The following is a 15283-nucleotide window of genomic DNA, read 5'->3' on the forward strand; positions in this document are numbered from 1 at the left end:
AGACATGAATAGGACCTTCTCTAAAGAAGACAGATGAATCGCTAACAAACATACGAAAAAATGTTCATCATCCCTATCTATTAGAGAAATGCAAATCAAAACCACCCTGAGATACCATCTAATCCCAGCGAGAATGGCCCATGTCACAAAATCTCAAAAGTGCAGATGCTGGTGTGGATGTGGAGAGAAGGAAACACTTTTACGCTGCTGGTGGGACTGCAAACTAGTACACCCCTTTTGGAAGGAAGTATGGAGAAACCTCGAAGCACTCAAGCTAGACCTCCCATTTGATCCTGCAATCCCATTACTGGGCATCTACCCAGAAGGAAAAAAATCCTTTTATCATAAGGACACTTGTACTAGACTGTTTTTTGCAGCTCAATTTACAATCGCCAAAATGTGGAAACCATCTAATTGCCCACCAACCTAGGAATGGATTAACAAGCTGTGGTATATGTATACCATAGAATACTATTCAGCCATTAAAAAAAAAATGGAGACTTTACATCCTTTGTATCAACCTGGATGGAAATGGAAGACATTATTCTTAGTAAAGCATCACAGGAATGGAGAAGCATGAATCCTATTTACTCAATTTTGATATGAGGACAATTATTGACAATTAAGATCATGGTGGGGTTGGGGGAAGGGGAGTGCAGAGAGAGAAAGAAAGAGAGAGGGGTGGGGAAAGGAAGAGCAGAGAGAGGGAAGGAGGGAGGGGGGTGGGGCCTTGGTGTGTGCCACACCTTTTGGGGGCAAGACACGATTGCAGGAGGGACTTTACCTAACAAATGCAATCAGTGTAACCTGGCTTATTGTACCCTCAATGAATCCCCAACAATAAAAAAAAAAAAAAAAAAATAGAGGTTAAAAATCACTATTAAGAGGTTAAGAGTTTCATATTCTGGGTGAAGGGTACACGTATAACTTTGACTTAACATGTACAAATGCAAATTATGTAACAAAATGTGTACAACCCTGTAATATTCTGAAAAAAGAGTCCAGGCCCAGAATTTAAAATATTCAGTATTCCACCATTAAGTGTGTTGCTAGCTATAGCTTTTGGGGAAATTTCCTTTGTCCATTATCGAATTTTTCTTTTCTTCCTTGTACTTGACATGAATACAGTATGATTAGATACTAAAATTTATGTTATTCTTTTCTAAAAAAAGAAGTTATGGGAAAGAAAAAGTGCTGTTTTTTTAATTTAAACTGTTTGCTGGGGTAATCATTGTAGTCAACACTAATTGAGCATGTAGAATGTGCCTGGAGTTATGCTATCTATTGAAAAAGAAAATTCAGGAGAATATTATAAAATGCATTGCCCTGTTGACCATGATTGGGGATCTAATTGATATTCATCATATCTGCTCAGACTTTTACCTTGGTTTACAATATTTTCCTAAATCTGTTTGATAAAGAATAGATTACAAGTAGAAGACAGTCATAGGTCTTTTATCAAATATTCCAGTATTTGTATTGTCTTATAAACGGAAATAGTAATTCCACATCTCATCATAAATCTCTTTTTCTAAATTGTTTTTCTGGACATAGTTCAAGTAGAACAACCAGTTTATTTATGGTCAGTTCATGCTCTTTTCAATGGCCTCTCACTGAGCAATCCGTTAGATGAAGAGGCTGGTTAACAAACAAGTGTACACGACAGAAACACTGATTAAGGCCTTCTGCTGGACAGGCACAGTCTCCCTTTCTGCCCTTTGGAAAAAGGAACATGGCAGCTTTCTACCAAAGCCTATTCAACCTGAAATCCAGATACGGAACATGTGTCTGCACCTGTACATATGTGCATGCTCAGATGTTCACAGCTGCTCTTACTTGGTAAAATGACTTGTTGCTTCCAGGTCGGTGTCTTGTGGACGAAGAGTATTATACACATATTTCAGGTCTTGGATTCCTCTTAGCTCAGGCAGTCCTGCATGTAGCATCTTAACAAAACAAAACACCAAAAAGAAAACAGAATAAATACAGATAAAATCATGCGTCCTTGGTTAATTCTACCGAGAGACGTCTACACTTAAGCTGGTGTGGCAATGACTTTCAGTTTGTATACATGAATGAACACAGAGTTATGCTTTTTAACCTCTCCTATTTGATAGTAGAAGCAACAACAACAGTAACAGTACAACCACCATAGTTTGCGAAGTACTTATAGATTAATAACTCAATTTTATTCTCATCATAAACTGGTGAAGTAGGCATGACAAATTTATTATCTCCATGTTAGAATTTCAAGATCCACCATGTGGAGTCTGAATGATCTTTGAACCTCCATTTTCTCATTTCTAAAGGGGGTATAAATAAAGCCAACGTGTTCTGAAAGAATCAGATAGGTAATGAAAGAGAAAGAGCATTATGCATTACAAAACGCTACACAAAAAATATACAATAATATTTGTTTTAAAGAAGAAAAGCCTAATACCAAGAAAACTGTAAATTACATGTCCAGGTCAAATGATGTACAAGCACAGATGTAAAACTCACCCCTCTGGTTCCTAATCCTGTGCTCTTTCATAACTCTGTGACTCACATTATAATAACACAATTTTCTCTAGTTAAGTGGTGACCGTATTTATTAAAAATCATTTAAGTGATGAAATTATTAAAGACAAAACAGTATAGGTGTTTCTCTGTTAATATTCAGGAAGATATTTTGTTATGTCACAGTGTGGCCTGAAAGAATTATATTCTCTTTACCGAGAGAAACAATTTTTGAGAAAATAATAGACTTTTCTAAAATGAACTTTAACTTTGCAAGAAAAGAAGAAGAAGAATGTTATTGGTACCTCTGTGACTAAGATAATAAATTATTTCCTGCTCTGGAGTAAAGCCATTCTCACAAGGAGAATTTAAGAACAATATTGTTAATCCTAAAAATAAAGGATAAAGTGAGAGTATGATTTTTGGAAAATAGGTGAAGTTGTGATTAGCTTGATAAAATTCAAGTGAGAAAAAAATGCTATAAAAATTATTCTTAATTCTGGGCGGCGCCTGTGGCTCAAAGGAGTAGGGCGCCAGCCCCATATACTGAAGGTGGTGGGTTCAAACTTGGCCCCGGCCAAAAAAACTGCAAAAAAAACCAAAAAAATTATTCTTAATTCCCACTGTTCCTGCTAGGCTGAAGGAGGAGCATAAATAGATGTACAGAAGAAAACAAAATGTCTTTAACGTGTTCACAGAAAAAAATCTAGGATGGTTTTCAGAACACGGTATTACAGGGGTGAAAAACAGGAGGTGGGGATGAAAAGGTAAGTAGGATAGAATATTTTGACAGGATTAAAGGTTTTGTACTTTATTCTAAAGGCAAGAGAAAGCTCTTTGTGTGTTTTAACATGGGAGTAAGAGAATATAATTGTGTTTTAGAAAGATCATCATGATTATGTCTAAAAAATAGATTATAGTGGAGCCAAATAAGAGGAGACCAGGAGACTGGTTAGGAAAGGAGATAAGTCATTGGATTTTAATATATGTTGGAAATAGAATTGAGAAAACTGGCTGATTGATTGGCCATATAGAGAGGGCTGAGAGGGGTCCAAAGCACACAGCTGTAAATTTTAGATTTGGAGGTCATTAGCATATAAATGATAATTGAAACCAAGGAGATGAATCAGGTAGTCCTGGAGAGTTGTCAACTCTCCTTCCACAGGGATGATCCATCATCATCTTAAATCCATGATGTCTAAATTTAAGCAAATTCTCTTCTCCTATAAACCTTTCCTCCTTTTTCCTCTTTCCTGTCTTCATTTACCTGCCATAACTGCCTGGTCAACTGGAAACTCATACCTTCTTTGATTTCCTCTTTCCTGATTCCCACTTTAATTCCATTAAAACACCCTCAGCAGTGTCTTGTATTCATTCTCTCTTTTCATTGTGATTATAGTTTTAGTTCAGTTCCTTATCTTCATTTGTGTGGATTTCTTGAGTAACTTTTTTTCTTATTCTCCAATCTGTATCTCTTTAATCACATAAACTCTGAGTTATCTGTCTAAAATCCAAGCCAGATGATGGCATTCCCCTCATTATAAACACACAGACTTTCTACTTTCTCAAGTACGTGTCTATATACTGAAGTCCAAAATCCTTGCTCTGTTCAGGATCTAACTGTGATCTGTCACTTCACCTTATCTTCTACAGACATCTCCATCTGCACCACGGACTGGGTACATTTGATTACCTTTACTTCCAACACATCACACCCATGCTCAATAAACTTCCACACATATATTCTTCTCTTGGACAGCAATGCCTTTTCCCTCCCTCTTTGTCTACTTTTCAAGGCTCAGGTTAAATACTTCTGCTTCCTTGAAGTATCATTGATCTTCTTAATGAGATTTAATGATTGCTTTATTTGGATAACTGTATCTTGGTTCTACTTCTTTTATAATACTTATTACTTCCTAGCCTTTACTGTGTTTAATTTATATTCCTATCTATTACCTTAGATTTGAAGTTCTTCGAGAACAGAAATTGAGTTTTTATTCAATGTTGAATTGTCTGTATTGCCTAGCATGGTGCATTGTGAATAGCTGGATCTTAATAAATGCCTATGGGATAATGAATGCATGAATGAAAGAATGAAAAAAAAAAAAACATTGATGCCTTTAGTCATTGAAAACCTACAACTGGCAAACTCAACACTGACTGCTAAACTTAAAAAAAAAACAAACCATAGAGAGAAACATTCCTAATAGCAACTAGAAACTAGATTAGGTTTTATTTGATCAGTTCAGTGCTTAGAGTTCTAGAGGCATCTTTGTGCTTATCAAGGCAGGTTTCTTTTTTATCATCCATTTTCTAACAACAGTTTTTCTTCTCTATGGTCTGAATTGCATTCTAGTTTCTCTGGATACTCTGAATTCAAACCCGCTCAGCTAGCACTCTGTAAGCATTTCCTTAGGAAATGGACCCTGTACTTAATTCTTTTCCTACCAGTGAGTGCTTGCGCGTGCACGCACACACACACACACACACGCACACTCCCCAAAAGCTGCCACGTGCAGACTGCTGCAAGTTAGATGAACGCAGCTCTCTCTCCATCACAAGGCTGATCAAAAGGAACAAGTGCTAAGTGAACTCTTACACCCCGTTCCTTGGAGACGTGATGTTGCACACCCCAGACTAAGGATGGCTTCATAGCTGGATCCACTTAGTCACATCTGGTCTGGTGTTGTTCAAGTGCCTCCTAAACTAGACTGCACAGGTAATAAGCTTACCTGGAGCAATAGAAAAGGAGAAGGTGGCTAGAACTGGTCATGGTCATGAATAGATAGACGTAATGAATAAATCTATTCCTTTTTAAAGGACAGGAACATTTTTAAAGTTTCTACTTTTGTTTTCCTCTTACTAAGTCCAAATCTATCTTGAAAGTTATGCTTAGACAAGCAGACATTCTGCCCCGCCACATAGAGCAGTTAGGAAGATGTCTGCTGGGAAATATCTGGTAAAATAATGGGTGTGATAAACACTTTAAACTGGGTGAATGCTCTCTGTGTTCTTTGGGAGTCTTCCATAATAGTTGATATTGATTTTTTAATGAGAGAAAAGCTGATGAAATACAGGCTTTTATTTCAGTGAACTCAGCCAGCAATACTCTTGGGTTGTCTGCAGATGTTGCTTTTAAGCAAGATGGGAATTTCATGGATTATTTTTTTCCTTGCTTTCCCCAGGAGTAAATAAAAACCACTGTGGATGTCTGGCAACCTGATGCTTTCTACCGAGGATGAGCCATTATCTCCAAAGTATACCCATCAAATGCCTGGGCTCACAATCCTGGGTACTGACCATTCACGGAAGATAGAATTTATGACCCATGTCAAGTATTTCTTTGGTGGTAACTGGCTCATGGCGAGTAGCCTGAATTATTTTTAAAGAATTTGACACAAAATAATTTGAGAAAGAGTGGAGGGATAGATTACATACAGAAGGAAATCATCTTGCACAAATTTCAACTTGGTTTTTATTTTATAAGACGGTGTAGCAGAGAAAGTGTGGTCCTGAAACTTTCACTAAACACTTTGGTTATCTAGAGAGTTCCATAAGGTATACAATTGAGAAGAGGAAGAAAATAGAAGTAAATTATTAGTAACTGAGGAAAAAACACACTGCTGTTTGTCCCATGTTTATTCATTGGTTTAATTGGTCTACACAGCTTCTTACTGATCTCTACGTCAATTTCTCTACGTCAATTTTTCTTAGTAAATCTAAAATTTACTTTGAATTAGTACCTTCACTTCCACATTTTCTTCCTTAGCCCAAAAGTTAAGATTTGAATAATTAGAACATAGGGGGATTTTTGGATGTATGCTGTGCCAGAAACTTTCAATAGCTGATTTTGATATTACTTTTGAGAGATTATTTCAATACTTATAATTAAAATATCACATATCCACTTCTTTTAAGTCAAATAATATGACAAACTATTTAATGTAATGATTTTTTAATGTATTATGACCCATATGCTGAATTTTTAAAAGGTATATAGAAAAGTTTGTTGAACAAGAGGATAAAGCCCACCAATAGCTTTTTGAATCTATTTTTTTCAAAAAGCTGTCATTTCACATTATTTTAACAATAAGCATAATTTTAGTGTTACCTGATGAAACAGCACAAGTATATTTGTGCTTTTCTGCTTTGGGTTTACTTTTGATATGTCTATGGCTGATTAGAAGGTTGTTAGAATCTGGCAGTCCTCCTCATATGCAATTATTTATAGCATTATAGACATTTAGAAATGCTGGCCATCCCAGTTACTTGTGTATACAAATTTTCCCTTCCTCAATAAACTGAAAATTTTAAGATTCTGACTGGGTCTCACATGTTAATATATCCTTTGCAGTTTCTGACATATGGTAAGCACTCAAGACCTCATGGATTCATGAGTTAGAGCTGGCTAGAGTCCATGGGTGTTAGAGCTCATATTTCCTGGTTATTTGTTATAAAATGGAGCCAAGGTCATGAGCTTAACCTTGCGTAGTTTTTTTGTGATATGGACAGAAATTATAAACCATGAGTTATCTCATAATTGCAATGTGGTCTTACAGAATCGGGAGAAAGAATGCAGGTCTGCCAATATGAATGTTGACTATTATACTTTATACAAAAAGAAACCAAAGTGTATTTATATGTAAAAGACATGTTTACAATATCTGCGGAAATACTTATTTTTCAAGGCAATGTGAAGAGAAGTAAGGTGAATGTTGTTTGAAAGTTAAAGTAAGGATCCAAATTAAAACTTCATTGCAACGAAGTTGACATTTATTCAGCACTACCCAATGGAACTTTTCTGTGATGTTGTGAGTTTCATAGCTGTGCTGTCCAATATGACACCACTAGCCATTGGTTCACAAGCACTTGAAATGTGACTAGTGAGATTAAGGAGTAGAATTTTTAATTGTATTCAATACGAATTAATTTAAATTTAAATAATCACAAAGGACTAGAAGACATTACATGGGGCAGTGCTTTTATAAATTAACAAGGATCTAGTATAACAACAAATGAATTGGACCCTTCTAAATGGAAAGTACTGTGTGCTTAATACACATAGTAATGAGCTATTAGGGTTATTATTTAATATCATGAGATTTAAATCAATTAATATACGTAAAGCACTTAGCATAGTGTCAGGTCCATGCAAAGAATTCACTATTATTCATCAACTCTACAAAATAGATGCTATTATATTCACTGAAAAAATAAGAAAATAGAGTCTTTGGTGGGTGAAGTAACATGTCTCAAGGAATATAGATAGTAAAATGCCAAACTAGGATTCAAACTCAGGCCCGACCCCTAAGTTTGTGCCCTTAAGGACAACTAGAATTATTGTCCCCTGAAAGTGCTAAATGTCATTTTTGATGGACTCCAGATCCTACAGTGATGGACCAAAAATATTCTTTCCTCCTACAGTTTGCTGCTGTTACTACTATCTATGTATGTGCCTACAGGAATAACTGTATCCTCTCCCCGAAGATAATTCTATCAGATTTCTGTCTCTTCACCTGATATCTGTCCAATCCAAAGAGATGAATTGGACAATGGAATGAAAAATTAAATTTCCTCTGTTGGCTAACACAGCATATATAGGAACATGACTCAGCAGGCTGGATGTAAACCACTAAACATACTAGTCTTCAGCTGAAATGCTAGCAAGCCACTTTACTTTTTTGACTCTCAGTGCCTTAATCTGGAACATATACAAGTGATCAAAGGTGCAGACTGGGATGGAGAACCAGGGAAAATACTTGTCTGAACTACACGGCTAGGCTGTCATGACACGTAAATGAGATAGAATTTTTAAAGCACTTTTGAAAAATCCTAATGCCCAATACAATTGCAGGCATTATTTTGAAAATTATTGTCTCTGAAATTATTGTCCTCGAATTGTCATCAGAACATACCGGGATAACCCCTAAATGCATCAATACTGTTGTGAATAGAAATGTTTGAGACAATCATTGTGAACTAACATATTAAATTACAAAGAAATGTTTTTATAAGCTGTGCCGTGGTACTCTCAGTCTGTTCATTCCTTTCTGTTTTGAATAGCTCTTTGGGGATCTCCAAGCCATTAGCAAAAACAGACTGCTGAAACAGAGGCATAAATGAAGCTTATTATTTTTGTTATTTTCCCAAGGGACTTACCATTTCTAGCAGGTTCAAGAGCAGTCGGCTGTGCTTTCTGACAATATTATAAGCTTGACAGCAAAGCTCCACAAAATCTTGGAAATGCTGTGGGTTTTTTCCACCCTCTGTAATAAAGTACTCCATTTCGGAAGTAAATATGAAAGGGGCTCGGTCTCTATAACAAAACAACAGTAATCATAAGCAGGTGGAAAAATAATTTGTAAAGTTAAAGGAGGCAGTGATCACAACTTATTTCCATTTGAATGTTCTTATTACTTTCTTTCTACTCTAATAAATACACCTTTTTCATTGTGGGATAGTTGGAGAAACTTGTTAATTGTAGGCTTTCAATAACAGGGCTGCATCAGAGAGGAAAAAGACAAGATATTTTAAAATGTCAGCTTATATTGTCTCAACCGTTTAATTCTAAATTGCATTAGATGGGAATAGAAGGGAATATTATCCATTAAAAATAATATAAGGCCCAATTAATAATGAAAGTGATATTTATGCAAAGAAAGTATATTGACTGTTAAATTTTCAAATATCAGAACTGAAAATGGGTTTCGTCTTAAATATTTACAAAATACATTTTTTCTTCATAAAATATGCTGACCCTTTAGAAAAAAAAATTCTTGGTAAAGGCTCATTCTTTCAGAACAATGTAAGATGCTTAATAAAGAAGAAAACAACAGCTATTTTTCATTTCACATGAGAACCAATAAAAGTGCTGATTAGAAAGGAGGTAGCTGAGCATACTGTGTTATTAAGTGATCACATGTCCCCTGCGGGCTCTAGGATGGGAAAACAGGAAAACAAAGGACCAGAGAGAAGATGATCCTGTTTCTCCCGCCTTCATCAATTTTTTTCTCATGTTTGAGATATGGACAGGTCTGAGTTGAAGTGATGCAGAGAATAGCAGTAAAAGGATTAGAAATCCTTCTCCTTGGTGAGATCTCAATTAATGAACTAGAAAACAATGAAGAGACAAGAGTTTTGATACCAATTTGGCCTCAGATCTTCTGGAAGCATTAGCGATGAGAATTCAGTTTTGGGTAGAAAGTTATTTTAAAAATAAAGCTTTTTTAATGGATTGAAATAAAACATGTTTTAAATAAACCTTGAAGTCTAGATACATGTAAGGTTAGACCAAGTAGCAATTGAAAAAAATCAGGTATTATTGAGGAAACCTCTTAGTTATTTCTTTTAATAATAAAGAATAATTGTTGCTATGCTTACCTATCCTAATAAAAGTATTATAGAGTATAGAACTTCAGTAATTTGACTTAGTAAATCAAACTTTCAGGTGTATGGATATTCAAATCAGAAAGACACAATTCAGGCACTTTGTGCCAGATCTGGGGCAGTAGACTTTAATTGTAGACAAGCGGTTTTATAGAAAATAAATAATCTAGGTTTCTTGGCTGTGGCTATTTTATTTTAATATTTTGTTTTGTAACCCATGCTACCATGGAATGTCCAAAGAAAAGACTGGAATATTTTGACACAGCTTTACATTTTTTCATTCATTCAACAAAATTTATTGAGGAATAGGATGAGGAATTTGTCTCAAAGATCAGGTTCAAATTCTCAATTTTTTTTCTCCAAATTCTTTTATATTTGGCCTTCATGGTCTTATCCAACCTATATTTTATGAATTTTCTTTGTAAGTTCTTTACTTCAGCTGAGCTGTGGAGATGTTGAAAATGTGAGCTATGTCATAGGTTCTGATCTTGGGCCTTCTATATCTCAATTTCTTCATCACTTGAATGGATATATAATACCTACCTCTTAGAGTTGCTGTGAGGATTAACTGAGGAATATACATAGATACATTTATGAGAAGGAGGCACATTTGTGAACTGCTCTGATCACAGAGAGGCTATTTTTTACTCTTTTGTAAAATGCAGATGAAAGCACCTGACCGCTAGGACTATTGAGAGGATCAAATGAGTCAAAGTGTGTAAATGCTTAGAACAGATCCCAGATTATAGGAAGTACTTACCAAATTTTAAACAGTATTAGTCCCCAAACAACCGAAAGTGGTCCCAGGGTTAAGCCTTGTCATAGCTAAATCTCTCTCTCTCTACAAAAATCCATCAGTAAAATCCCATTCACACTATAAGGTTTAATTTACTCCCAGTTTATCCACGTAACCTCTCTGGCTGCATGAGGCCCTATGTGGGCTTTGGAATTTGGTAGCATTTTTTATTGTCACTCACCCATGCAGTCATTGCTATTGCTAACATTGTGGGGGGGTCTTAGCAGTATCTCAGATTTTTATAATCAGTTTGAATGGAACTTTGGAAAAAATTTTAGAAGGTTCTTAATTTTTACAACTTCCCGCAAATTTCTCTTCCAACATGATGAATATGCTCTTCTCGCTTTAATAGAGAAAATTAACTTCCCTTGAAAAGTTTTTGCAGTTATGCTCAAGTTCATGAGATAACACATTTCCTTCTTCTATGGTAAAGAAGAATCCAGAAATTCTTCTCATGATGCATTTATAAATGCATTATAAAGCAGATGCATAAATAATGTAATAGGAAGTTATGTATGCAAACGACACAGCCCAATTAGAAAAAAACCTATAGTAATAATATTAAAGGAACAAATCTTGGTTGTGCTTAAACATTACCATAGTCTAAAATTTCAGTGGCGTCTTTTCTATATGATTTTCTTGGCTCATTTCTGAGCGATTTTTTTAAAACTCAGACTTACACAGAAACTTTTCTACAAATGAAAAGAAGCCATGGATAGGAACCAAAAACAGTATCTATCGCAATAAGCTAAAGAATTATTAGTTTGGATGTGGCTTATTAGCCGACTGGGAGGCAAACCCAAACCTGGGCTGCAGCATTATTGTGTTGGAGTCTGTCTCTGAAATCTATGCATTGCTTATAAATCCAAGGTATAAACTTGTTGTGGCAAAAAGGAAAATTGGGAATTATTTGATATCTCAGGGTTTATAACATTATTACATTGTGAATCACATATTGAAAGTCTCTCATTTATAGCATATAAATAAAGTGTAGACTTTTTTTTTTTTTTGGGCTGACACCGTAATCACTGTGCTACAGGTACCAAGCTTTTTGCTCCTATTTTATCACTTGTCAATATTTAATTTCTGTTTTTTTTTTTTTTTACTAAATCATAGCTGTGTACATTAACACAATCATGGGATACAATGTGCTGGTTTTAGATACAATTTGAAATATGTTCATTGAACTGGTTAACATAGCCTTCATGACATTTTCTTAGTTTTTTTTTTTTATTAAATCATAGCTGTGAACAAGAATGCAATCATGAGGTGCAATGTGCTGGTTCCATATACAGTCTGAAATATTTTCACCGAACTAGTTAACATAGCCTTCATGGCATTTTCTTAATTATTGTAGTCAAACCCTTATACTCTATACTTAGTAAACTTCACCTGTGCAGGTGAAGTGTAGAAATTTTTTGTTGTGACTCTCCTACCCTTTGTCCCCTCTAGATTAGTGGTTTTGTCATTGCTGGCCTGTGTCTTTCTTATACTTGCTTCTGTATCTTTTGCTTGTATTGTTTCCCACTTCTGGCTTTCTTTCTTTCTCTCTCTCTCTCTCTCTCTGTCTCTCCTGATGCTCTAATACTGACATAGAGATCGGGATCAAAAATATTTTCTTACAAGAAGTCTTTTTTAATTATCCTTACCCTTGCTAGAAGTCTTTCTTCTTCTTTTTTTTTTAAACCAGAATGACCTGTTTTTCAAGGAGAAATGAACTGTTCTATCTTCTCTTTATACAGTTTAATGTCTAAAACTGTATTTTGATGATATTCTGTTCTATGCAATAATACAGCAATAAGTTAACACAGTTCATATAGAGAAGGGTGTATGATCATTTAACATTTATGGAAGAAGGCTAGATGAGCAAATGTATTTGCTGTAATTCTGTCATTTTGTGGTTAAATATTTTTTATTAACTTATGACTAGTTTTTACTTGAAGTTATTATTCTGTAAAAAGGCAGAGATGGAATAATATATAAATTTCCCATAGGAGTGAGAAGTGAGTTGGTGGCTTTAAAAAATACATACTTGGAGATAAATTCATTCAATATAAGAAATAGCAGGACTGTTAATGATTTGATGCTTGTTACTACTTTTGTGTAAATTTTCCTTTTAGCCATACCATACACATAATCTCCTTGTGTGGTCATTAGATACCACAATTATCATCATTAAACTTTTATAGATAATCACTGATCTGAAGATACATAGAGTTTTAGAATATATCTCTGCCCATTAGGTGACTTGAAATCCCGATAAGAATGTATATACCTCAAATGTTAGATTATGGCTATTTATCAACTATAATATTTATTGAGCATCTATAATGCAAGGTTTGTGGGTGAGGTTAAAGATTTTTAAAAATCAATGCTATCAAAGCACTATCAACTTACTAACAGTAGAATTTGAAAAGATTATAGCTATAATATGTATAAGAGTTTGGAACAAAGAAGTTATATATGAGTAGGTAAGATAAGAAATTTTGCAGAAAGTTTTGGTCAGATATGATAGTGGTTTAGATAAGGATTGTAGCATATAGATGAAGAAGTGGGAAAACTGAGAAAATACTTCAAAGAAACAAAGTCGAGAGGACTTCATGTGGTTAGAATAGGAGGGAGAAAGGTGCCAAGAGGAATTTTCCCTTTTTTTTGCTTGTGAAGCAACATTCAGTGTGCACAGCTTTGAGCTCAAGGGACCTGTGAGGTGCCTTTGAGACACACAAAAGAGATGATAAGGAAGATACCAGTTTCCAGATCAGAGAGAAAAGATTTGGGTTGGTAATTTTGTAATGCAAACTTCTGCTTCTGGGAAGATAAAACAGGTATATTTTTCTGTGTTTCTCCCACTCAGTGGACCAGAAACTTTGTTAATTGTTTATAAAGCAAACATAAGCTGATGGAGATGTAAAATGGTACAGCCACATTGGAAAACCACTTGGCAGATTCTTAACTGAGCAGGGGGCAAAAGGAAAGGGGCTGTGGCTACAAGAGGACAACGTGACAATACTCCCGTGGTGATAATTGTACTCTGATTCTATGCGATGTTACCACTCCGAAGACTTGCAAAGGGCTCATGGGATCGCTTTGTATTACTTCATAGGACTGCAGGTGAATCCACAATTATTTCAAAATAAAAAACTTTGCAACAATAGAAATCAAATGATAGTGTATTGTATGGTATATTATACAGCAATGAAAATGAATAAATTCAAGTTTAATGCAATAATATGGATAAATCTCTCAAATGTAACATTTAACAGGAGATGTCAGACATAAAAATATATACAGTGGATGAGTCATTTATGTAGTTCTCAGAAAAAGCGTCAATGGAGTTAGAAGAACTAAAGGACGATTAGACTATCTTTTTTTTCATTACTAACTAACAGGCAATATTTTTATCAGTGTCACTTCTAGGTAAGTTGATCATTGAGTCCTCTTTTTTTTTTAGGCACAGCCTAAAATATATTTCAACAGATACATTATATTCTTCATCTCAAAACCTTATGGCAAATGTTTGAGTAGGCATTGAAATTCCCATTTTTCTAATGAAGAAAATTGCTAGACATTTTAATTGTATCCTGTTTGAGACTATTACAATTTCAATTTACATGCATTTCTTTAGGATATACCTGGGACTGAAATATTTGAGTCAAAGAATATGCATACAAGGTCTGACAATTAAGTTCATAAACTCATCCTAGAGAAAGTAAAAAAAAGAAAAAACAATTTTGAGAGTCATCTAGATAGTCTATTGATAGAAGCCTTGGATGTAGATGATGCCAATTCGGTGGAAACTGTAGAGAACAAAGAAGGCTAAGATGAGTCTTGAAGGATCTAACCATTGATGGCTTTGTGGAAGGAAAACATCTTGAAGTGGACCCCAAGTAGAGAACTAGATGGTGATGATCCACTACACAAAGCAGGTAGGACAGTGTGTGGTGTGTGCCTGCAGCCAGGAGGCTGAGGCAGGAGTCACTGAGCCCAGGAGTTAGAGACCAGCTTGGGCAATATAGTGAAATGCTGTCTGGGGGGCTGAATAGCGAAGCAAATGAAGAAAGTATTTCTGAGGAAGAAATAGTCAACACTGTTTAGGCAACACTGTCAAAATTTTCAGCTCCATCAGGTAAGATCAGAAATGAATATTATTAAATTTAGCACTATGAAAGTCAGTGTGATCTTACCAAGTAATGAAGATCAAGGCCAGATTGAATAATTGTGGATTGAATAGGAGATAGGGAGTGAAGATCAAGAGCTTTAGACTAATCCTTCAGTAAGTTTGTGAAGTTGAACAAAACGGTACCAAGACTGGGGCTGGGTAGGGATTGAGGCAATGTTAATTAATCTATGAACTGACAAGCTTATTAAAAAGATTATTTGAGGGCGGCGCCTGTGGCTCAGTCGATAAGGCGCTGGCCGCATATACCGAGGGTGACGGGTTCAAACCCAGCCCTGGCCAAACTGCAACCAAAACATAGCTGGGTGTTGTGGTGGGCGCCTGTAGTCCCAGCTACTCGGGAGGCTGAGGCAAGAGAATTGCTTAAGCCCAGGAGTTGGAGGTTGCTGTGAGCTGTGTGAGGCCACGGCACTCTACCAAGAGCC

General features: G+C 35.5%; 1 protein-coding gene across 3 annotated transcripts in view; it reads right to left on the bottom strand.

Annotated features, from left to right (window-relative positions):
• Positions 1-15283, bottom strand: part of PIK3C2G (phosphatidylinositol-4-phosphate 3-kinase catalytic subunit type 2 gamma) — a 453317-nt gene that overhangs the window by 115122 nt on the left and 322912 nt on the right. For all 3 annotated transcript variants that reach the window (XM_053556309.1, XM_053556307.1, XM_053556308.1), the window contains 2 exons: positions 8659-8815; positions 1837-1946 (listed from right to left, as the gene is read on the bottom strand). In XM_053556309.1, the coding sequence (XP_053412284.1) occupies positions 1837-1946; positions 8659-8815 (267 nt within the window). The remainder of the gene's footprint in view (positions 1-1836; positions 1947-8658; positions 8816-15283) is intronic.

The sequence above is a fragment of the Nycticebus coucang genome, chromosome 12, assembly GCF_027406575.1.
Source record: "Nycticebus coucang isolate mNycCou1 chromosome 12, mNycCou1.pri, whole genome shotgun sequence".
NCBI lineage: Eukaryota > Metazoa > Chordata > Mammalia > Primates > Lorisidae > Nycticebus > Nycticebus coucang.